The 25297-nt window shown below is 45.6% G+C and overlaps 1 protein-coding gene across 1 annotated transcript in view; it reads left to right on the top strand.

The window, feature by feature from the left end:
- LOC110151847 (kinesin-like protein KIF28P) overlaps positions 1-25297 on the top strand; it is a 65645-nt gene that overhangs the window by 33593 nt on the left and 6755 nt on the right. The window contains exons 9-21 of the mRNA XM_020915283.2: positions 1551-1657; positions 2779-2869; positions 4401-4455; positions 5946-6069; positions 7367-7511; positions 11223-11341; positions 11989-12096; positions 18770-19044; positions 20951-21085; positions 21939-22105; positions 22341-22447; positions 22715-22862; positions 23435-23628. Coding sequence (XP_020770942.2) covers positions 1551-1657; positions 2779-2869; positions 4401-4455; positions 5946-6069; positions 7367-7511; positions 11223-11341; positions 11989-12096; positions 18770-19044; positions 20951-21085; positions 21939-22105; positions 22341-22447; positions 22715-22862; positions 23435-23628 — 1775 coding nt within the window. The remainder of the gene's footprint in view (positions 1-1550; positions 1658-2778; positions 2870-4400; positions 4456-5945; positions 6070-7366; positions 7512-11222; positions 11342-11988; positions 12097-18769; positions 19045-20950; positions 21086-21938; positions 22106-22340; positions 22448-22714; positions 22863-23434; positions 23629-25297) is intronic.

The following is a 25297-nucleotide window of genomic DNA, read 5'->3' as shown; positions in this document are numbered from 1 at the left end:
AATTTTATATCCTGTAACTTTACTATATTCATTGATTAGCTCTAGTAATTTTCTGGTGGAGTCTTTAGGGTTTTCTATGTAGAGGGTCACATCATCTGCAAACAGTGAGAGTTTTACTTCTTCTTTCCCAATCTGGATTCCTTTTATTTCTTTTTCTTCTCTAATTGCTGTGGCTAAAACTTCCAAAACTGTGTTGAATAGTAGTGGTGAGAGTGGGCATCCTTCTCTTGTTCCTGACTTTAGGGGAAATTTTTTCAGCTTTTTACCATTGAGGATAATGTTTGTTGTGGGTTTATCATATATGGCTTTTATTATGTTGAGGTATGTTCCTTCTATGCCTGCTTTCTGGAGGATTTTTATCATAAATGGATGTTGAATTTTGTCAAAGACTTTCTCTGCATCTATTGAGATAATCATATGGTTTTTACCTTTCAATTTGTTAAGGTGGTGTATCACATTGATTGATTTGCAAGTATTGAAGAATCCTTGCATCCCTGGGATAAAGCCCACTTGGTCATGATGGATGATCTTTTTATTTTTTATTTTTTTATTGTTCTTTTTCATTTGGCTGATCTTTTTAATATGGTGTTGGAATATATTCTGTTACAAAAATACCAACAGTATTTTTCAGAGAACTAGAACAAATAATTTCACAATTTGTATGGAAATACAAAAAACCTTGAATAGCCAAAGCAATCTGTTGGAATATGTTCTGTTTGCTAGGATTTTGTTAAGGATTTTTGCATCTATGTTCATCAGTGATATTGGCGTGTAGTTTTCTTTTTTTGTGTGGCATCTTTGTTTGGTTTTGGTATTAGGGTGATGGTGACTCTGTGGGAGAAGGCAAGGGTGAGATGATTTGAGAGAATACCATTGAAACATGTATATTATCATATGTGAAACAGATCATCAGTCCAGGTTCAATGTATGAGACAGGGTACTCAGGGCTGGTGCACTGGGATGACCCTGAGGGATGGAATGGGGACGAAGGTGGGAGGAGAGTTCAAGATGGGATTTAAATAAATCAGATTAAGAAAAAAAAAATAGAATGAGTTTGGAAGTTTACCTTCCCCTGCAATTTCTGGAAGAATGACTATAAGTTTGTTTTCTAATTCTGTGAGTCTGTTTCTGTTTTGTAAATAAGCTCATTTGTATCATTTTTTAAAGATTCCACATATAAGTGATACTATATTATATTAATATTTGTCTTTATGATAATCTCTAGGTCCATGCATATTGAGGCAAATGGTGTTACTTTTTATGGCTGAGTAATATTCCCTTGTACATATGTACCACGTCTTCTTTATTCATTCCTCTGTTGATGGACCTTTAGATTGCTCCCATGTCATGACTATCGTGTCTAGTGCTGTTATGAAGATCCTGGCCTTCACAGCACTTTCCAGGCTCAGTTAGTGCAGTTCCGTTTCCCACTCCTGCTGAGAGTCCCTTGTTTTCACTCAGAACAGAATAGCAACATTCTGCGCCTCACCTTTGACACTGCAAACCTTAAAGCTGGCCTCCAGTTTCTTAAAATACCTCCCTCCTTCCAGAGCTGCCAGCCTGTTTACTTGGGCCTCCCACTGACCAGATGAGCTGGGCGAAGCAGCTGGAGCAGGCCCGGTGGGAATGGCAGCAGCACTATGTGGCCATCGCCCAGGTGAGCTCACCACCTCTACCTGCTGAGGCCGACTACCTGGGAGGGGGATGGGGCAGCCTTGCACCTTAACCAGACACTTGGTGATGCCTGGGCAGCTGACAGGTGGATAATTGGGTAATCGGGCAATATATCTATTATGTGTAATGTGTGATTATGACAAGTGATACATGACATATGACTTTAAATTATTGGCAGAGTTGGGGATAGAATGGCAGGGCATGAAAAGGAAGGAAGCAGAGAGGCCTTGGTGCATCTGATGCATGAGGCTGAGGATAGAATTCAAAGCTGTTGAAAATAAGAATTTGAGGAAAATTTGAGGAATGTGATTGTCTTCTGGGGACTGTGTTGTGATCCTGAACCATGGATCTGGCATTCACCACCAACTCCGGATCATAAATGGGCTGTGATGTGAAGTTTGTTCCTGGGCCAGGGAGATGCCTTCTCTGCCTTCTGTTAACACTATACCTCCCATAACCTTACTCCCCAAAGCTATGGGGACAAGCTCCAGAGTCATGGGCTAGCCCTGGAGGACTTTAGCAGTGGTGGGAGGGATCCAGTCCAGATTCCAGAAGGTTCCTGGAGCCAGAATAGATGGGAGCCTCAAGTGTTGGGAGTGGAGTGGGGTGGAGGTCTGTGGCTGCAGGGGGTCAGGATGAGTTAGGGTCCAAGGACACTAGAGGTGTGGGCATAATGTGGCTGCACACATTAGCGAGAAATGCCAAGAAAATGACCTTCTGTGTAATCTGGAGTGCAAGAGTCAAGAGGGGTCCAGAGTGAAGAACCTAGGACTCTTGTTTTGTGTGGATAGTTACAACCAGAAGGACTTTCATCCTCTTTATCAGAACTTCCGGATTCAAAGCTTTCCTTGTGCCCATATAGTTTATTCCAGTTCTGTTTGACTGTCAATCCTCTATAACCACAATACCAATCACTACCTGTATTAAAGAATGAAATGCATTTCCATAACCAAGAGAAGGCGATGCCACAGGCCCCATTTTGCCATCAGCACCTTTTGGGTGATGAGGTCACTGGAGGACTGGGAGCAGTGGATGGGAAGGAACTCTGCCCTTTGCGCTGTGCTGCCCCATCTGGTGAGGCTACCCTCCGTGTTTCTCCTCCAGGAGCAGCAGATGATGAAAACCTTCCCCCACCTTCTCAACGTCAATGAAGACCCGCAGCTCACGGGGGTTCTCAAGCACTTCATTCAGGCTGGTACTTACCCCTCTCAACTCGCACGGTAGGAAAGCAGAGGGAAGACAGTCGAGAGGCACTTACTTGCCTGCTGGCTTTGGTTTGTAAGGTCTCTGGCCAAACTGTCTGGGCCTGGACCTTCTAATTTGCAGAGTGATGTTAACTGACCTGGTACTTCCTCAGAAGTTGATTATGGTTCTGTTCATGCCTCTTGCCCGGGCATGTTTCTTTTTCTTTTTAATTTTTTGTTATGGTAAAATACACATTATAGAAAACTCACCATGTTAATCATTTTTAAGTGTACAGTGCAATGACATTAAGTGCCTTTGCATGGTTGTGCAACTATTTTGTGTGTGTGTGTGTGCATTCACATGCTCACACGCACTCAGTTGCTCAGTTGTGCCCGACATTTTGTGACCCCATGGACTGTAGCTCACTAGGCTCCTCTGTCCCTGGGATTAGCCATGCAAGAATACTGGAGTGGGTTGCCTTTTCCTCCTCCAAGGGATCTTCCAGACCCAGGGATTGAACCCACGTGTCCTGCATCTCCTGCATTGGCAGACAGAGTCTACCACTGAGCCACCTGGGAGGCCCTGTGCAACCATTACCTGCACCCACCTCCAGATTGTTTTTGTCTTCCCAAACTGAAACTCTGTCCCCATTATGCAATAACTCCCTGTTATCCCCTCCCCTAGTCCTTGGCAACCACCATTCTACTTCCTGTCTCTATGAAATTAACCATTCCAGGTGCTTTTATAAGTGGAGTTATACAGTATTTGTCCTTTTGTGTCTGGCTTACTTCACTTAGCATAATGTCTTCCAGGTTCATCCATACTGAAGCATGTATCAGGATTTTCTCCCTTTTTAAGACTGAACAATACACCATTTTACATGTTTACCACATTTATTTATCCATTCATCCTCTGGAAAATGGCACCAGTATTTCGTCACATCTGGCTTCTGCACTCTAGCCCTATGCACACTCAGGACAGGAGAGGCTCTTGCAGGACAGTAGTTGGGGCTGGAGATAGAAACTGACATATACTTGCTACTATATATAAAATAGATAATTAATAAGAACCTACTGTATAGCACAGGGAACTCTATTTAATACTCTGTAATGACCTACATGGGGAAATAACCTAAAATAGAGTGGATATATGTATATGTATAACTGATTCACTTTGCTACACAGAAGAAACTAGCACAATATTGTAAGCCAACTATACTCCAATAAAAATTAATGAAAATTTATTTAAAGTAACAACAATAAATCCATTAAATGTTAACATAAATGACACACTCTTAAATTAAAAACATTTTCCTAAGCAAACAAACAGAAAGTTAGTAATATCACAAAAAAGGCAGAAATTAAAGCAATTATCCCCCAGGCAAGGTGATGTCCATGTACCATCATGATTGAAAATCACAGTGAGAAAATGCCTTCAAGTGATCCACTTGGAGAGGAAATGGCACTTCCTAAACATCAGATATGTTACTAAGATCAAATCCTGAAAAAAATTGAAAAAAAAGTTATTTTAATTCTTTTCAGGTTCGTGTGATGCTGGTCAGGCAGCTTCAAATGCCATTACTCTTCAAGGTTTGGGGTAAGTGGATAGACTCAGCACCTTTGTCCAGCATTACAGAATTGAGACCCCTGCATCCAGAGGACACTCTCAGAATTCATCTAGTCATTGTCAGGGCAGGCTACAAGCCCTGCCAGACAGCCAAGGATGAGAACTGACCAGATGTATCTTGGGACCCACTCTAATACTTATTATGGAAGATCGCATGGGAGGGTTTTCTTCCCTCACCGAAATCCCTCTTGCTGGGCTCAGTCTGTTTTCTTGGATCTGGTCTTGGGAGAAAGGGACTTATTCTCACAAATGGACCTGAGTAGATGGGGGCAGGAAATAAAGAGAGTTAAGAGGACAGGCCCAGTACGGTGGCGCGGGCCTTTCATGGTCTCACCACCAAGAGCAAAGGCATCTCTGTGCTCGGAGCCCTTGCCAACTGGACTAACACAAAGCCCAGACTTGGAGCTGATCCCTCCCTGAGGGACCCAAGGCAGGTTTATAAACTCAGAGTAGGGGGCCACACTTCTGTGGCCTCTCTCCCGGGGAGGCTGCTGCTCCAGGGTTCCGCCCCTGACTCCAGCCCCGCTGTGTCGTGACTGACCACAGATTTCCAGCCAGTAGACTCGGGGCATTACTGACCAGTCCCCTGTGACAGACCTCAGCCCTCCATAGCCCACCCCAGCCCTTGTGTGTGGCTGTATGCGTGAGTTGGCAGCAGAGAGTGGGTGGGAGGGTGGGGGGCGGTAGGGAGGGGCCTGTTGGTACTAACTCACCCTGACCTATGGCCTCTAGCCCCTTTCCCCCAGTTCTTCCTGGGGATCCCCTCATCCCTCTCTCCAGGCCACTTCCTGTGGGGACCCTGGTCCAAAAACCCACAGGTCTGGAACTGGCTGGACTGCAGCTGAGCTGAGGTTAAAACCTTGCTCCTGAGGACCCCTGAGCCTGAGTGTGTCTCAGCTTCTCAAACATTCACAACAGCCGAGGAGCCCAGGGACATTCTAGAACAGTTAGGCCACACAGATGACATCTGTTGGGAGCCAAACTGATGCCTCTGATACTGGCCCCAAATCTTGTAACATCTCAAGTCTGGATTTGTATAGATAAAAACCAAGAAACAGACCTAAACTTCTCGGCGATGTGTAGGCTTGTTATTAAATCTCCTTCCCAAGAGTCTCCTCTGAAACACCTTTCTTTCCATTTCCCTCCACTCCGTCCCACCGACTTGTGAGTCCCTGCGGGCTCCAGCTTGACTGTGTCTCCTGGCCCCAGGGGGATGGGGAGGGGTTGGGAGTGGGGGTTGGTTCTACAAATAAACAATTGCTTTGTTGTCTCCCCTCTTGCTCAAGGCAGGGTCCCTCGCACCCACCTCTCCACTTCCACCCACTGAGCACACAGGAGCCCCATCGGATGTCCATAGCAGCTGCAGGCCTTACCTAATTGTGCAAATAAGAAAGAACTGCCTACACTGTTCACAAAACTGTGATTTATTTGGTCACTTAGACACATTCTTGTCCTTTTAGAATTTCAGATAAACATGCTTCCTTCACGAATTCAGGTGGTAAAGTGACGGTGACTCCATATGGCAAATGCAAGGTCATCGTTAATGGGGTGCCCATCACGACCAAGACGAAGCTGCAACATTTGGTAAACTCCCCTGTGGAGCCACAGGATTTCCTATGTCCAACCAGGAGAGCTGGAGTGAGGCCGGCAGGGCTAGGCACTAAGTCCCTCCTGTCCCTCTGCCACCGTGTCCCAGTGATGATGAGGTCACAGCTGTGGACTTGGGAGACCTGAAGTTAACTCATCAAGTGTCTGGGGGAAGTCATTTCACCTCCCTGGACCTTGCTTACAAAACAGAGGGGTGAACTAGGTGTTTGCCAAGATACTTCCAGCTCTAACGCTGTATGATATTTTAGATTTTAACAACCTGCCATGGAGGGACTTCCCTGATGGTCCAGTGGCTAAGATTCTGAGCTCCCAATGCAGGGGGCCCGGGTTCGATCCCTGGTCAGGGAACTAGATCCCACATGCTGCAACTAAGACCTGACACAGCCAAATAAATGAATAAATATTAAGAAGAAAAAAAACCCTACCATGGAGAGGGACTGCCAGCACCTTGCCAACAGTGGGCTGTCCACATCTCCCCACCACCCTGCCGGCAGCACAGGGGTTCCAGACGCCTCTCCTGTCCCTTCTCCATGCTGAAGCCACAGAAAGTCTTCTATTTTATTTTATTTTTTTTAATTTGAGGATAATTGCTTTACAATGTTGTGGTGGTCTTTGCTGTACATCAAATCAGTCATATATATAAAACCCCTCAATCTTGAGCCTCCCCCCACACCCCACCCATTCCAATCCTGTACACAGAGATCCTTTTAGACTAGCACACTGGAGCAAGCTACTCCTTTCTTGGAAATCCTTCAGTGACTCCCCCTTTTATGAGACCAGAGCGAGCCCATCACCTGCCTCTCTGGCCTCACTGCTCTGCCTGGGCTTCCCTTGGTCACAGGACCCTTTGATGCTCAGATCTTCCAGGCTCTGGTCAACAGTACTCTTCTCAGCCTCACCAAAACTTAGCACTCTTGAAGTGTCACTTTCAATAGTGCACCTTCCCAGAGGTCCTCTGTAATCCCCAGTGTGAATTAGCCCGGTACACTCTGTGGAAGCCCTGCCCTTTTCCTCCCCATCCCGCTCAGGCTGTGATTACAGTCAAGTCCTAGAGGGGAGGGATGGGTCTGTCTAGTCCCCACTGACTCCCCCAGTGGCTGACAGATTGCAGAATAAAGGATTAGTCAATGAAAGCACAAAAAAGCAAGAGGCCCCTCTTCTCTCATCTACAGGTCTCTTCTCTTGGGGATTCACGAGGTCCCGTGATCCTCGCAGAGGAGCTGACCTCACCCACTCTACCCTCCTCCCTCTGAGCGCACTATCTCCTTCCTAGGACCGGATTATTTTGGGATCCAACAGCGCCTACCTCTACATCGGGTTTCCTTCTGAGCGAGGCAGTGAGGACTTGAACAGATTTGATTATGACTTTTTCCAGCTGGAGAGAGCCGCTGCTGAGGGAGTGAGCGCTGACAAGCTTGGTGAGCAGCCCAGGCCAGGCTTCTGGCATTTTCCATGGGTGGATGTGACTGTGTGCAATCCTGCTTTCCTTAAGAAAATAATCTTTGACTGTTACTTTTACAATGTTTAGAAAATTAAGGTATGATTTTCATATAGAGTAAGCACATGTGGAAGATTTATTTAATTCATAAAATTAATTATGAGGGTAAAGATGCTAATGTAGGTTCAATCCTTGGGTTGGGAAGATCCCCTGGAGGAGGGCATGGCAATGCCTGGAAAATTGAAGGATACTCCAGTATTCTTGCCTGGAGAATCCCATAGACAGAGGAACCTGGTGGGCTACAGTCCATGGGGTAGCAAAAAGTCAGACATGACTGAGCATCCTTAAACACTTCATTGTGTTATTCCTAAGGAAAAGGACTTTCTCTTAATAACTACAGTACAATTCTCAATACCAGAAAATTAACATTGATACTATTATTTACTCTATGAATTTCATGCATATTTACCTAATTGTTTCAAAAATCTCCCTTTTAAAAAATTGAGGTACAGGGTCCAATCCAGGACCACATTTAGTTGTCACATCTCTTTAATGTCCTTAAATCTGGAACAATTCACCAGGTCTGTTTTTGTCTTTCATGGCCTCAACATTTTTGAAGAGTAAACATCAGTCATTTTTTTTAGGTTTTTAAGATGTTTCCTCATGATTGGATTGAGGTGATAGGTTTTTTTTGGCAGGAACACCAGCGAAGTGATGATGTATCCTCTGTGCCTGCATCAGAAGGCACCTGGTGTCAGTTTGTCCATTTTTGATGGCGTTAATTGTGATCACTTGGTTAAAGAGCAGGCAGGACCCTGCCCAGACCACATATTTCTTATTCTCACAGTGAGAAGACTTCCCTGACCACACATGTGCAGAAAGACTCCTTAGAGGTTCAAAGAGGAGTGACCTTTTGCCTTCAGTCTTTCCCAGCACTATCTATCTACACATCCTGTACTCTTTTTCCTTCCTGATAAATACTTTACTTGCTTCCCTACTTTCTGTCTTTGTGGGAATTCTCTTCTGCAAAGCTGAAGGGCCACGGCCCTGGTCACTGTCCACTGGTCTAGTGATGAGGATTTGGTGCTCTCACCGCCAAAACCCCAGAACCCCACTTCAGTCTCTGGTGGCGGAACCAAAGCCCCGCTTCCAGCCGCTGCAGGCTGAGGCCACCTGAGAGCAATCCTATCTTTTCAATTAATATTTTATGGGGAGAGACTTTGATATGTAGATATCCTATACCTCATTACAATTTCATCCACTAGTTTTATCATCCTTTGATTGTTGGATGATTAGTATGGATTTTTGTCAAATGGTGAATTTCTAGCTCCACAATTTCCTCTACCTTTATTTGAAAAAACAAAAGTTAGTATAAGAAATGTTTTATCTGTTGATTTGTTTATTCATTTATTTATGTCAGTGTGGACTCAGACTCCTGTTTTACTCAATAAGTTATCTGTTGCTTTCATAATTCATTTTGATGTGCAAACTATCCTCATTTTGGTCATTGGGCACCCCTTCAAGCTGGATTCTGTGTCTTCCTGACATTCCTCATTAGGCACTAGCTTACTTTCTGACATCAAAAATGTTTCAGGTGCTTCTTTTGGGTTTTCAGTCCCAGCTCAGGGACTGAAACCACCATACTAATCACCCAGCTCAGGTGTCAGTCATTTCCCCAAGGATCCTGATTCCTTTTAGTAAAGAATTACATTTATAAATCAAGATCTAGGGATACATGTGCAAACTGCTATCTTAATACATGTGTTCCCCCACACATATTAAAGCTTTACCTATTCTGTAAAACCATAAGTTCATACTCATACGGCCAATCCCAGTTCAATAACGTAGAGTTTATTTTAGTTTTCCCTGAATTGGCAAACATAATGTCTGTCAATTTTCCTCCATCTGTTCTCTGGATTCTCTCCCCTCTCACTATCTCAAGCATTTGTCTCTGAGAAGGCCCTTCTCTTTTGCATCACTAAAGGCTCTCCATGGATCATTCCATCACATGCAAATGTCCTCCACTATCTTCTGCCATAAAAACAAACCTAGAAAGTCCTACATGGACCCACATCTCCATTTGTTGTTCAGTTGCTCAGTCGTGTCTGACTCTTTGAGATCCCATGGACTGCAGCACACCAGGTTTCCCTGTCCATCACCATCTCCCAGAGTTTACTCAAACTCATGTCCATTGAGTCCGTGATGCCATCCAACCATCTCGTCCTCTGTCGTCCCCTTCTCCTCCTCAATTCAGTTCGGTCGCTGTCTTACCTGACTCTTTGCAAACCCATGGACTGCAGCAAGCCAGGGTTCCCTGTCCACCACCAACTTCCGGAGCTTACTCAAACTCATGTCCGTTGAGTTGGTGATGCCATCCAAGCACCTCATCCCCTGTTGTTCCCTTCTCCCGCATTTAATCTTTCCCAGCCTCACGGTCTTTTCCAATGAGAAAAGACCTCTAGCTACTCTAGCTCCTTCTAGATACATCTCCCTCTAGCTACTGCTGTATTTAAACTCCCCCACAACAACCTGGGAGTCCTTGTCCGCAGGAACATTCAGGAGCTTTGTCAATTCTCTTTGTTCATCTCTTGCGTTGCCTCAGATGGAGGTTCTTGACCACCTTGCCTCCCCTCTCATCCCCAGACCCCAGGTCACTCCCCTCAGAGGAGGCTGTGGTAGCAGGGCCCACCTGCTGCCCACCCGCACCCCCAACCCCGTCCAGTCAGGCGAGTGTGGGCTCTGCTGAGGCCTCTGGCTATGTTGAACTCCCAAAGGTGGAATGTTTCACGTTGTGCCTGTGCAAACTTGTCTTATAAACTCACGAGCAGAGTGTTGTGGGTGCAGCTACATATGTGCAGAATAGATCGTCCCTTTTTCCTGCACCAAACGTTTTGCTTCAGAATTTTAGCAAAATAAATGGATTTGAAAGTGACCTCTTTGTTCGTTGTCTGCAAGGTACTGAACAAAACAAGTCTACAAGATTCTAATACCAAACCTGCACACCCTATATATTCATTTACTTATTTACAGAGTTGAATTTCCCAGCTGCACAGTGATGTTGAATAAGCCCCTGACCCTGGTCAAAAGTGTTTAGCACCAGCAAAGACTGAGTCCTCAGCAAGGTGGCTGTTGGGCAGCTCTGGGGATTCAGACCTAAGCACAGGAAATCCCTAAATGACTGAGAGTTCTTGACAGGAGGCAGCACCAGCCAGGGTCTGGCAGGGGGATTGGCTCACCCATCATGTCCACGATCCCCTCCTCTAAGCCACCCCAAACAGAAGTAAGGACAAGTTACTTCTGTGCCAGCTGTGGTTTCAGGAGAAGCCCCCAGACCTTCCTTTAGCCAGCTGTATTATTCTTGCCCCAGGCTCCTCACTGGACAGTCTGGAGCTACCTTGGGTCAAGGACACAAGACCAAGACTGAAAATCATTGGCAAGGAACCTCCTGTCACAATGTTGCCAAGATTCATGGGTTGAGATGAGCAAGGGAGGCAGTAACTTTTCTTTCCTACTTAGTTTTCTTTCTTGTTTTTTAAAAAATTACACGTTTATAAATTTAAAATAGAAATATTTGATGAACAGTTGAATGAATGACTGAATGAAGGAAGCAAAGAGCATGCAAGTTTATTCATGGCTGAAAGGTGTCCCAGAGCCAGTGAGTGACCTCCCCTCCCTCTCCAATCTTTCCTAGGTGCTATGAACAGCGGGGATGGGAAGGCGGACCCCAGTGTCCTGGCCGTGTTCCAGGACTACGTCAAACTGATGCCACTGGTTGCAGAAGCAAATCAAATGAGCGAAGAGCTAAAGAAGGTAAGGGCAGAAAATGGTAAAATCTGGGTCTAGAAAGGACCTCAGAGGACAGATTCAATGAGCCCCTCTTTCCCACTGCCCTGCACTGGCTTCATAGTGTAGACATGCCAGATACTCAGGCCTGGACAGGGCAGGTGCTTTGCCTGAGACCCCACAGTGAGCTAGTGACAGGGCCTCAGTCAAATACCCCAGGCCTCCCCAGTCCCAGCCTCAAGTCCATTCCTTCTACCTCTGGCCCCCATGGGTCCAGGACCACCAAGACACCAGACCAATGCTTGCCCACCCCATGGTCACCCCACCCCAGATTTTCCTCCAGAGTCCTTCTCTGGGTGCACGCACCCTGATGGCTTCTCCACCCCAGAGAAGGCCTGGGTTCAGATGCACTCCCTGGTGACACAGGATCCCAGTCATCAGGAAACTTGCACAAGAATCATTCACTTTGGGAGGCTTACACATGAAATAGTTCCAGGATGCTGCTGAGAAATTCTGGGTGCTTTGTCATTTCCCTTGATGGGAATTCCGAGGAGCAAGAGGTAGATCATCTTCTTTCAGAAAGTCTGAGTGTGGAGAGGATGAAAAATAAATTGCAAAGATGGTACATGCTGAGAAATGTAGGGTTATTTAGTGAGAAGTGTTTTTCTTACCAGGGACTTAATATGGAGCTGAAAGTGAAAAATTTAGCTTCATCAGATTCCAGGGGCTGTGACCTACAAAAAGAGGTCACGGTGAAGGTGACCCATCAAAGGACTCATCAGGTGAGGCTGCCCCTGGGGGCTGGTGTGCAACTCCATGAGGGGTTTCTGAGGAGGTTTCCTAGGGATACAGATTAGTTTTACATGTTACAGCCTGTGGAGCCCCAGTGAAGGGGCAAGATAGGCTCCAAGTATGAGTGGGATTCTGGGGGACCAACTCTGGGGAGAGGAGGACCCTCCGAGTTTCCCCTTCTGGTTCCTCTATCGCACACAACACCGAGACCTGGGATCTTTCCCACCCACAGGCAGTGAACACTTTCTGTTTATTTTTATCATGACTCCAAAGTTTTAGTATCCGAAGGAAGCCTGAAAGTTTGTCCAGCTGAAAATGGTGTTCGTGTGAGTGCCCAAGAGAGAGGGCTACCATTCTGAGCAATGAGAAAATGCACAGTTTCGTTAAGACTCCAGAAGGTGGGCTTTCCTGGTGGTCCAGTGGTAAAGAATCCACGTGCCAATGCAAGTGTTATTGTTGCTGTTCAGTCGCTCAGTTGTGTCCAACTCTTTGTGACCCCATGGACTGCAGCACACCAGGCTTCCTTGTCCTTCACCATCTCTTGAAGCTTGCTCAAACTCATATCCATTGAGTCAGTGATGCCATCCAACCATCTCATCCTCTGTTGCTCCCTTCTCCTCCTGCCCTCAATCTTTCCCAGCATCAGGGTCTTTTCCAATGAGTCGGCTCTTCGCATCAGGTGGCCAAGTATTAGAGCTTCAGCTTCAGCATCAGTCCTTTCAGTGAATATTCAGTATTTATTTCCTTTAGGATTGACTGGTTTGCTCTCCTTGTAGACCAAATGCAGGGGACATGGGTTTGATCCCTCGTCCAGGAAGATCCCAAGTGCCTCAGGGCAACTAAGCCCATGTGCCACAACTTCTGAAGCCCACACGCCCTGGAGTCTGTGCTCCTCAACAAGAGAAGTCACTGCAATGAGAAGCCCGTGCAGCAAAACTAGAGAGTAGCCCCCACTCTCAGCAACCAGAGAAAAGTTTGAGCAGCAGTGAAGACCCAGCACAGCCAAATAAATTAGAAAATTTTAAAAAGGACTCCAGAAGAGACCATTTTATAAATTCCACAGGCTGGTGCATTCCCCCATGTGACATTACTGACTGTCAGGAAGGCCCTTCTCAGGCACTTCAGATGCCTCTTCTCTCCCTCTGATGAACAGAAGAGTGAGGCTATAGCCAGTGTCCCTTATGTTTTCGGAGCAGCCCTCCAGCTGAATGCACTCCTTAGTGCATCTTCAGAGGATGTGCCGCTAATTCTCAGGTGACCATTGGGTAGGCTGCTCCCTCCCAATCCTTGGTCACACGTGCCCCCTTAGAAACAGTGAGTCTTGTAGTGACCATGCTGCTGGAGAAGGCGCTGGCTGTGGCTGGGGACTTGTCTGTCATTGGATGGTCTGGTCTACTGAACAACTGACTGACTGGTGCCTCTCTGGGTTTAACTTTTCTGCTTATTGCTTTTGTTGTTGCTCAGTCACTAAGGCATGTCCAACTCTTTGCAACCCCATGGACTGTAGCATGCCAGGCTTCCCTGTCCTTCACTATCTCCTGGACTTTTCTCAGATTCATATCTGTTGAGTCAGTGATGCTATGTAACCATCTCACCCTCTGTCTTTGTGGCTCCATACAAATTTTAGAATTGTTTGTTCTAGTTCTGAAAAATGTCATGGGAATTTTGGTAGGACTTGCATTAAATCTGTAGATTGCTCTGGGTAGGTATGGACTAAAGGTATGGACTCTTTAACAGTATTAATTTTTCCAATCCATGAACACAGGATATCTTTGCATTTCTTTAAATCATCTTTAATTTCCTTCACTAGTGTCATATAGTTTTTAGAGTATAGATCTTTCACCTCCTTGGTTATGTTTATTCCCAGCTATTTTATTCTCTTTTTTGAAATTATAAATGGGACTGTTTTCTCAAGTTCTCTTTCTGATAGTTCATTATCAGTGTATGGGAAAGCAACAGATTTCTTGTATCTTGCAAATTTACTGAATTTATTTAGTAGCTCCAATGTAGACTCTATGGTTTTCTAAATATCGAATTATGTCATCTGCCAATAGTGACGGTTTTACATCTTTCCTTCCAATTTGGATGCCTTTACTGCTTTTTATGGTCTGACTGCCATGGCTAGGACTTCTAATACTATGTTAATTAGAAATGCTAACAGTGGGCCTCCTTTTCTTGTTCCTGATTTTAAAGAAAAGGCTTTCAGCTTTTTACCATTGAGTATGATGTTATTAATAGCTATGGATTTGTCATAAATGCCATTTATTATGTTAAGATATGTTCTTTCTATACCCACTTTGATGAAAGTGTTTATCATGAATGTAAAGCCAGTTTTGTGGTGCTGAACTCTTTCACCTTTTGCTTCTCTATAAAATTTTTATCTCTCCTTCTCCTTTAAATCTGAATTATAGCCTTGCTGGGTACATATTCTTGCTTGTAGAGTTTTTTTCCTTCCATCATTTAAAATATGCCATGCCATTCCCTTTGACCAAAGTTTCTGCTGAAAAGTTAGCTAATAGCGTTATGGGAGTTCTCTTGTATGTTGCTTTTCTCTTTCTGCTTTTAAGAGTCTGTCTTTAAGTTTTGCCATTTTAATTACAGTGTTTCTTGGTGTAAATATCTTTGGGATCATCTTGTTTGGGACTCTCGATGCTTCCCAGACTTGAATGTCTGTTTCCTTTCCCAAGTTAAAGAAGTTTTCAGCTATTATTTCTCAAATAAATTCTCTGCACTTTTCTCTCTCTCCTCCTTCTGGGACCCTTATAATGTAAATGTTAATATGATTAATGTTGTCCCAGAGATCTATTAAACTGTTTTCTTTTCAAAAATTATTTTTTTCTTTTTATGTTCAGCTTCAGTAATTTTTACGACTCTCTTCCAATTTGTTGATGTGTTCCTCTGTATCATCTAATCTACTATTGATTCTTTCTAGTGTATTTTTTTCATTTCAATTATTCCTCAGCTCTGATTCTTTTTTATATTTTCTAAATCTTTGTTAAACATTTCGTTGTGTTCCTCCATTCTTCTCCCAAGTTCTTTTATCATCTTTATTTGCTGACAAAGTTCCGTATAGCCAAAGCAATGGTTTTTCCAGTAGTCTTGTATAGATATGAGAGTTGGACCATAAAGAAGGCTGAGCGCCGAAGAATTGATGCTTTTGAACTGTAGTACTGAAAAAGACTCTTGAGGGTCCCTTGGACAGCAAGGAGATCAAACCAGTCAATCCTAAAGGAAATTAACCCTGAATATTCATTGGAAGGACTAATGCTGAAGATCCAACACTTTCACCACCTGATTTGTAGAGCTGACTCATTTGAAAAGGCCCTGATGCTGGGAAAGATTGAAGGCAGGAGGAGAAGGGGACAACAGAGGATAAGATGGTTGGATGGCATCACTGACTGAATGGACACCAGTTTGAGCAAGCTCTGAGAGATGGTGAAGGACAGGGAAGCCTGGCGTGCTGCAGTCCATGGGGTCGCAGAGTTGGACATGACTGAGCGACTGAACAACAACATACTCAGAATTCTTTATTGGGTAGGTTGCTTATCTCCACTTCACTTTGTTCTTGTTGTTGTTTTTTTTAATCTTATTCCCTTATTTGGAACGTATCTCTTTATTGCCTTATCGTGACTAATTTTCTGTTTTATTTCTGTATGTCTGGTAGGTTGCTTACATCTCCCAATCTTGGAGAAGTGGCCTTTTGTAGGAGACAGCCTATGTGTCCCAGAAGTGCCCTCCCCTCTGGTCTCCAGGGCTATGTGCTCTAGGGGTGTCTCCCGCATGGGCGGTGTGGGCCCTTCTGCTGTAGTGGGATGACTACTGTGGGTGGTCTCGTAGGCCTGGCTGCCTCCTGGTCTGGTTGGTTTCCAGGGCCTGCTTTTTGGAGGTTGCCAGCCACCTGTGGTTGGGGCTGGGTGGAGGAGGTGGCTAGCCACCTGAGGTGGCTAGCTATAGAGGCCCAGGGGTCCTGGGCTAGTCCTGGCCCATTGATGAGTGGAATGGAGCTGGGTTCTGTTTTCAAGGCCAGGGGTCTTGGTGCTACTGTTGCCTGTGGGTGGGTGAGGCCGGTTCCTGATGTGTCTGGCTGTGGGACCTAGGGTGTCCCACTGCTGGTGTCAGCCCACTGGTGAGTGGAGCTGGATCCTGAGGCAGCTCTTGAGATGTCCAAGTTTCCCAGAGCTGCCCTGAGCTTGCTGGTGGGCTGGGTGGAGGCTTGTGGGGTCCCAGGGCTATTGCTGGCCTGCTGGTGAAGCCAGGTCTTAGGTCTCTGGCTGCAGAGTCCTGCAGGTCCTGGAGTTGCTGTGGACCTCCTGGTGGTGAGCTTGTGTCCTGCAGGCTCTGGGTGCACGGTCCTGTGGGGCCTAGAGCTGGTTTTGGTGCACTACTGGGCAGGCCTGGGGCCTGGGCCCTCTGGTGGATGGGGCTGGGTCCCCTGGCAGCCAGGGGTTCAGGGGCTCCTTAGGAAACAGCCTATGGTGGTTGGGGCTGTACCCCTGCCACTGCCTGCTTGGTCTGAGGTAACCTAGGACTGGTGCTGACTTGTTGGCGCATGGGGCCAGATCCTAGGGCTAATAAACTAGAGGGAAGACTCAATCCAGTGCTTGTCGGCACTTGTATCCTCTTGGTAGAACAGCCCTCCCTGCCCTTCCCAAGGCTTTCATCAGCATCTGTGTCCCCTGGGGGAGCTCCAGTTGCCTCTTGTCTCTCCAGGAGGTTCTCCAAGATCAGCCAGGGAATCTGACCCAAGCATATTTCAAACTACTAGCTCTGTACTGGATTTTGGAGCATGTGAGATCTTGCATGGGCGCTTTAAGAGTGAGGGGCTTAGCTGATGGATCAGATGGTAAAGAATCTGCCTGCAATGCAGGCGACCCCGGTTTGATCCCGGGAATGAAGAAGGGAATGGCAACCCACTCCAGTATTCTTGCCTGGAGAATTCCATGGACAGAGGAGTCTGGCGGGCTACAGTCCAAAGAGTCAGACACGACTGAGCGACTAACACTTTCACTTTAAGAGTGAAGTCTACATTTCCTACAGCCTTCTAACTCTCCTGAAAATAAGCCCGGCTTGGCCTTCAAAGGCAAACATTCTGGAGGCTGGTCTTCCCAGTGCAGGACTCCCAGGCCAGGGTGCCGGATGTGGGGCTCAGACCCCTCACTCGTTGGCGAGAACCTCCGTGATGGTAATCATCTTCCTGTTTGTGAGTTGCCTGCCTGGGGGCGGGTCATGATTATGCTGTGTCTCTGCCCCTCCTACCCATCCTCTTCTGGTTCCCCCTTTATACCTTCAGTTGCCAGGGATCCTTTCTGCTTGTCTTCGGTTCTTCCTCACCAACAGCTGCCCTGTAAATAGTTCTAATTTTGGCATGCCGACAGGAGGAGGCAAGCTCAGGACCTTCCTACTCCTCCATGGTGGCCATGCCTCCTGGTAACCACTTCTGATGTGGCATTTATCATCAAGCAATTTTCTGCCTACCTGGAATTCTTCTTATTTTGGCTTATGCTTTTGTCCACTCTCTCAGTAATCACTGCCCTGTCTCTCACCTACTGAGGGGACGGACCAGTGCCAGGCTCTTTTCCTGGATTTTCTGCTTACTGGGTGTGAGCGCACCAATTTATTATCTTCTAGTTCAGTAGATTAGAAGCCCAACACTGGACTTCTCTGGTGGTGCAGTGGATAAGAGTTGGCCTGCCACTGCGGGGGACAAAGGTTTGATCCCTGGACTGGAGAGATTCCACTTGCTGTGGAGCAATGAAGCCCATGTGCCACAACTAGAGCCCAGGAGCGGCAACAGCCGAGCCCGTGTGCTGCATCTGTGTGAGGCCCACGTGCCTACAGCCTGTGCTCCGCAACAAGAGAAATCACTACTGTGAGAAGCCTATGCATCTCAACAAAGAGTAGCCCCCACTCAGCACAGTGAGAGAAAGTCCACACAAAGAAAGCCCAGCACAACCAAAATTAAATAAAATTAATAAATGAATTTGTAAAAAGCGCAACGCAGATGTCTCTGGGTTAAAAGCAAGGTATCAGGAGGGATGTTTTGCTCTCTGGAGGCTTGAGGGGAGAATACGTTTTGTTGCTTTTTCAAACTTCTAGAGCCACTTACATTCCTTGGCTCATGGCCATCTTCAAAGTTATCCATATAGCATCCCTGACCCTGCTTCTGTTGCCATCTATATTTCTCTGACCCTCTCTTCTGCCTCCCTCTTCTACCTTTAAGGCCCATGTGATTACACTGGGCCCATCTGGATAATGCAAGCTAATCTCCCTATTTTAAGGTTGGTTGATAAACAAACTTAATTCCTCTTTGCCATGTAAGATAACATATTCACAGGTTCCAGAGACTGGAACAAGGATATCTCTGAAAGTCTTTCTTCTGTATACCACAAGCTCAAACTTTCATCTCTCCTAGGAAAGTGTTTTCTAAGTCCATCATTTCCTCTAAGTCATTTCCTGGGATCCAGCAAAGCTGAAGTAGATAGGTCAGCAATGAATGTAGTGCTCTTGAAGATCCTCACCAAAGCTGAGTTTGATGACACTGTCATTGGTCTTGGATACCCAAAACCCAATCCATCAGAGACAGCATGCTGGGAAAACCATAGAAATTAATTGTTAGAGCAGCAGATGGAATCAAATATTGATGATGTACCTTTGTGTTCCCAGGTGTGGATTTGGTCAAAAGCCAAATTTATCAATAGGAAATTCCTAATGGAGGAACTTTACCAGCGTTTTCTTGATGGAGAAGACAGCCAGGTAGCCCAGGAAGATGACCCTTTCTGGGATCCTGTCGAAGTTGTTCACCTGGGTTCTGCTCACATCTGGCTCCAGTCCCTTGCCTACTGCATGAAGTTCGAGGAACAAGTGGAATTTCTGAACTGTGATGGACTGGAAGAGGCAGTGTTGCATATCCACATAAACCCCTGCTCCCCGACAGGACAGTGGGTATCTCCGCCACCCCCTTGTCTAGTTCTGGGTCATACAGAAAACTCACAGCAAGCCTGAGTTCTCCTGGAAGGGGAGAACTTGGTACCCTGAAGAGGTCACTCCTGAGACAAACAAATGAGCTCGTTCATTCATAATTTGGCCTCATCATATCTGATTTTGCCAAGGCAGCCAAATCAGCTGCCCTGGAATATTTAAAACCTCACATCCAGTGGTCTTTGAGCAGCTCACACTGCCCTAGAGGACCAAAGGAATGAGGAGAATACCCTGCAGGGGCAGGACTGTAGTAGAAGGAAACATGGACATGAGCCCAGAGAGCTGGGTCGGTAGAGAAGCCAAGGGTGCCATAGAACCTTCCACCCTCCCCCGCCCTTCCTGGCACCTGTGAGGTCTGGGACCCACCACACACATTTGTTCTTTCCAGCATTAGTCCTCAGCCTTGCTGACCAGGCCCAAGAGCCAGAAGCAGGAAGCTGATTTTGTAGCTCACCCTGCGTCCCTGGACAGGCTCTGTTGATTTCTTTGTTCCTTTTCTCAAGGAAGAAGCTGTGGTATCTTTGTTTCCTTATGTGGCCCCATTCTGAGGGGTTATCTGATCTTTGTGTTAACTCCACTGTATAACCTTTACTGTCCCCTCTGGTTGTCTCTGGGGCTTTCCTGGTGGCTCAGATAGTGAAGAATCCACCTGCAGTGCAGGAGACATGGGTTCAATCCCTGGGTCAAGAAGATCCCCTGGAGAAGGAAATGGCAACCCACTCCAGTGTTCTTGCCTGGAGAATTCCATGGACAGAGGAGCCTGGCGGGCTATAGTCCACAGGGTCACATAGAGTCGGACATGACTGAGAGACTTACACACACAAAGATTGTCTCCCGGTTTCCTCTCTTTGGGCCAAAGGCAGTTGAGAGAGTTTTTACAAAAGCTAACACTTCTTAGCAATTCTAAGTAAAGAGGCTGGCAGGCCTGGTCTGGGTGCCAGTGTCCTCAGGGGCTAGCCGATGCAAACTTTTTGTCTTTCTGAAGAAGAAACAGTCAACAAGTGAGCAACAAAACTGCCAAGTCTTGTGACTAAAAGACTAAGATGGCCAGTGCCTCGCTGTCTTTATTGGAACTCTAAGTAACTTCCTGGGCATTTTGCTACCCCAGGCTCCTAGGCTGCCTGATGGTTATATTTCTCACTCTGAATTAGTAAAGTGGCATTATAGTTTACAGGTTTCAATCTCTGTGAGCTCAGTTGATGTGAGAGAGGTGCCCTGTTGGAAAGCTGTCCAAACTGTTTTCTGAGGCTGTAGGCCTGGAGTTGACTCTGAACCGTGAAGGGTTCACAAGGAGAATGACACCTGGAGAGTGGCCAGCCAGCTGGCTTTCTCTAGGTGGCAGCCCCTCTGCCCACTGGGGAACCTACCTAAATCTTCAGTGGCAGTTTGGCGTCCACACATGGGTGCATTTATTGCAAGAAGCTGTTATATTCCTGTCTCCTCCTTGAGATAGTCCATATCTTAAAGTACAAGAACAGAGTGGGCTCTTGTGATATGTCTCTTGAATGAATGAATTCTACAGCTGGTAGTATCACCCATCCTTCCTTCAGAGAATTTGGCTGTCTCTTAGGGCTTCCCTGGTGGCTCAGATTGCAAGGAATCCACCTGCAATGATGCAGGAGACCCAGCTTCGATTCCTGGGTCAGGATCCCTGGAGAAGGGAATGGCTACTCACTCCAGTATTCTTGCCTGGAGAATTCCGTGGACAGAGGAGCCTGCCCGGCTGCATTCCACTGGGTGACAAAGAGTCCACCACGACTGAGTGACTGACACACACAAGGCCTCTATGTCATCTTCACTGACATCAGTCTCACTTGCTTGGGCCCAGGGTAACCTGTGATCAGTGTTTACCTCTTCTGTTTACAGAGCACGTGGTGAGGAAGATGTGGTTACTGACCCAGTGGACCTGCTGGGCAAGAGGATGGATTTCCAGATTCGCCTTGTGCAGTGCCTTGGCACCAAGTGGCTGAAGGAAGATGCGGAGAGGGGTGTTCAGATGGGGTACCAGCCTGCCCTGCCGAGCTGCTGAGCGTGAACCACCCGGCCTGTGTGCCCTGATGGGAGGGGGCCTCTCCTCAAGTTTTAAGAATGAGTTTATCATGACATTTGCTTAAGTTTTTCTGCTTGTTCAACTCCCCAACGACTATTTTCTCCTTCTACTTAACAGAGGGAGAAGTTACATGTCCCTCCAGGTCACTGTGTACAGGTCAACATGTACTGATTCTTCTAAGTAATTGAAGCCAAGAGTCAGGCATTTTAATTATCAGAAAGAGCATCTAGTGAACTTGTGTTATCAAAGTAGGATGATTGTGTTTATTTTCTTTTTTTAGTTGGAAACAAAAGGACTGTGTGTGACGATGTGATAGAGGCACCAGATATGCTTAAACTAATTAGGCTAAAATGATACTAAAAGATGAAGCAATAAAGAAGGGAGATTTTGAAGGACAAAAAACAAACCACAACCTCTTATGGAAAATTAATAACTTTATATTATCTAAGTAGAAAGTATCAAAATCCTTTTCTCTTTTTTTTAGACTTTTAGTAAGTATTATCTATGTAATGAAGATATCTGTGTTGAATAGCTGAGATGTTGGAGATGGCAATCAGGAGAATCAATTGTAGGTCATCTTTTATCAACTAAATGGTAACCCACTCCAGTATTTTTGCCTGCAAAATCCCGTGGACAACAGAGCCTGGCAGGCTACAATCCATGCGGTTACAGAACTGGACACGACTGAGCATGCACACCTTATCAACTAAACAAAGCAGGCTACAATTCCTTGGCTTATCTGACACTTTCCTTTAGAAATGTATCCCTTATGGTTTTGAATTATGGTTTCTGTTCTTTTCTCAGGTACAGAATTTATGATCTTCCAAGCACTTTATATACCAAGCCTGTATGGAAAATTGTGAATCCCCAAATTGATGAGACTGTCCAATTTACAACCTTAAATGCATCTCAGGAGTTTCTGAATTATTTACAGACAAACGCTCTCATTGTTGATTTATGGGGTCTTCAAGGTACCATGCTTACCTCCCCTTTTGCATGATGCAACTTCCGTCAGATGTCATGATGTATATCTTAGGGCTGCAGAGGGAGGTTGTCAGGGTCTTGACAGCGGAGTCCAAGAGGTGTCTCTCCTGAGCCTCTGGGTTTTGGTCCACAGTTGATGACATGGTTTAAACCTCCTCACACAACACTTCGAGTGGAGGATGAGACATTTCTTTCCTGATGGGTCTCTCCCTCACACTACAGAAGGCTGTGCTGAACTCAGCTGCTCTCGGCTGAACCTCATGGTCACAGGTGAAGGCCACATCCTGGTGGACACGAAGAAAACTTCCCCTCTGATGGACACAGGTCAGGTGTGTTTATTTAAGTCACATTAAAAATAGATGTCACAGATGACTGAAAAAAAAATCTCAGATAATAGTTGCTTGGGGATCATCAATGTTCCCTCCCATTAAAAAGCCTCTTTCTTGATTTACTCCTGTGTATCTTGAGGGTCTTAAATCTTGGTTACCACCCACCCCTCACTGCACCCCATCCAGTTTTCATAAGATAGGAACAAGGGCCAGTCTCAAAGGATATGCAAATAATGCACGTAAGACTAACCCAACTTGTTTCTGTAGAGTACATCAAACCAGATACCAGAGCTTTATCTGAAGCTGCTCAAGTTAGAACAGGAGACAGAACTGCTCAGAAACATAAACAGAGTCCTCAGAGAGGAAAATATTCTTCTTAAAGAATCTGTTGAGAGAACCAGTTCTAGTCAACAAGGTGAGAGGCCACTCAAATCTTGGTGTTTAAACTTCTACATTTGTGATGTGTATTTTCTTTCTAAGAAATGAGCTATTAAATGAGTTCATATCTTGTTTCAGTTTTTTTAAAAAAGCAGAACATTTTTTCCTTGTAAGATTTCTTTGGATGGGTCCCAATTGGTACCTGATAAATGAGGATGTAGTACAATGCCATCAAGATAATTAAATATATAAATATGTGGATAAATAGTTGGTGGTCACTTAGTCATGTCCGACTCTGAGACCCAAAGGACTGCAGCATGCAAGGCTTCCCTGTCCTTCACAACTCCCAGAGTTTGCTCAAATTCATGTCCATTGAGTTGGTGATGCCATCCAACCATCTCATCCTCTGCCACCCACTTCTACTCCTGCCCTCAGTCTTTCCCAGGATCAGAGTCTTTTCCAATGAGTCAGCTCTTCACATCAGGTAGACAAAGTATTGGGGCTTCAGCTTCAGCATTAGCCCTCCCAATGAATATTCAGGGTTGATTTCCTTTAGGATTGACTGGTTTGAGATGAACAAATAAAGGTTCTCTTATCTTCCACCTTCAGCACATCAGCCTTCCAGTACCCGAAAGATCACTTGGATGACAGCACAAGGGCCAGCAGCCAGAGAGAATAATCAAATGTGCACCACTCAGCAAGCCAGCTACGACAGAGAATTCGCCAGAGCTCTTAAGGTGTTCTACCAAAGCATGAATGTGGCCAGAGGGCAGTTTCTCAAACTGAGACATTATAAACCTCCTGTAAGTATCCAGCATCCTGGGAGCCAAAGGATTATCTTTCCCTTAAATATAACTCTTGGATAGAACAGCATTTCCCGAGGGTGGGGTGGGTGTGTGTTTAAGAAGAGCAGGTCAAGGCCGGGAACACTGTGAGTCTGCTGCTTTCAGGCTTCCACCCACCTCTGCTCCCATTTTTCACTTTAGTGTATATCTGGTTGGTTCAAGGAGGCTGTGGCCCCTGCAGGATTGAGATTCCTGCACTTTATGACATATAGAATATCCCGGAAGTACACATTTGCTTTATTGTTATAAAACCAAAGAAATATAATTCATCACACTAAGATATTATAGGAGAAAAATCATGGTCACTTCAATAGATACTGAAAAAGCATGTGATAAAATTCAGCAGCCTCCCACAATAAAAACCCTTAGCAAACTAGGAACAAAATGGACATTTCTTACTGACAAAGGCAGTCTTAAACACACAGGAAGCATAATCTTAATGGTAAATCATAGATGTCAGCTATCTTCACTTTTTTTTTACATTGTACTTTAGGTTCTAGCCAGTGTAGCAAGGCCAGAAATAAAAGGTATAAAGATTGGAAAGGGGGATAAAAAGTAATAATCATAATAGCAAACATTTATATAACACTTGGGGGCTTCCCAGGTGGCACTAGTGGTAGAGAACCCGCCTACCAATGCAGGTTAGATGTAAGAGACATGGGTTCAATCCTGGGGCAGGAAGATACCCTGGAGAAGGGAATGCCTACCCACTCCTGTATCTTGCCTGGGAAATCCTACATGGATAGAGGAAACTTGTGGACTATAGTCCATGGGGTTGCAGAGTTGGACACCACTTGACAACTAAAAACAACATAATACATACTAAGTGTTTTTATATTTACTGAGTTCTCACAACCACCAGATGGGTGTGTGTATGTGTTAGTCGCTCAGTTATGTCCAACTCTTTGTGACCCTATGGACTGTAGCCCACCAGGTTCCTCTGTCCATGAAATTCTCCAGGCAAGAATACTGGAGTGGGCCGCCAATCCCTTCTCCAGGGGACCTTCCCGACACAGGGATTGAACCCTGGTCTCCTGCATGGGCAAATTCTTAAGCACTGAGCCACCAGGGAAGCCCATAAATCAGTATAAAAACTTAAAAAATTGTTGCTATTTATCTAATAAAAATCAAAGATGCACCTCCCCTATAAGCCTGCAACCCAACTCCTCTTCTCCACAGAGTAAACTGGTTCTGCAGAGAACTGCGCCCTCATGCCTTGAGGCAGAGGGTCTTGGAGTGTGGTCCTCCCCTCAGCAGCTGCAGCATTATCTGGAATCTTGTCAGAAATGCAAATTCCAGGGTCCCCTCCCAGACCTACTGTGTCAGAATCTCTGGATGTGAGGTCCAGTCAACTGTGCTTTAACAAGCCCTCTAGGTGATTCTGCCTTCAACTCAAGTTTGAACCACCTCTCTTGGCATGCTATGTATGTAATTAATTAATTTTTCTCCTACCTATCTGGAATGGCCCTTGTTATACACTATTCCTGAAAGAACTGGGAAGATAGTCATTCATTTTCTGTTCTGTGGTTCAGATGGTGGTCCAGGTGAAAAATCCTGTAGAAACCCACGCATATATGCATAAGATGGTATTTTAATCATTTTCCATTATAGCCCCCCAGATGGGAAC

This window comes from Odocoileus virginianus, chromosome 11 (assembly GCF_023699985.2).
Source record: "Odocoileus virginianus isolate 20LAN1187 ecotype Illinois chromosome 11, Ovbor_1.2, whole genome shotgun sequence".
In the NCBI taxonomy this organism is placed as follows: domain Eukaryota; kingdom Metazoa; phylum Chordata; class Mammalia; order Artiodactyla; family Cervidae; genus Odocoileus; species Odocoileus virginianus.
This window is presented reverse-complemented; position numbering and strand designations above follow the sequence as displayed.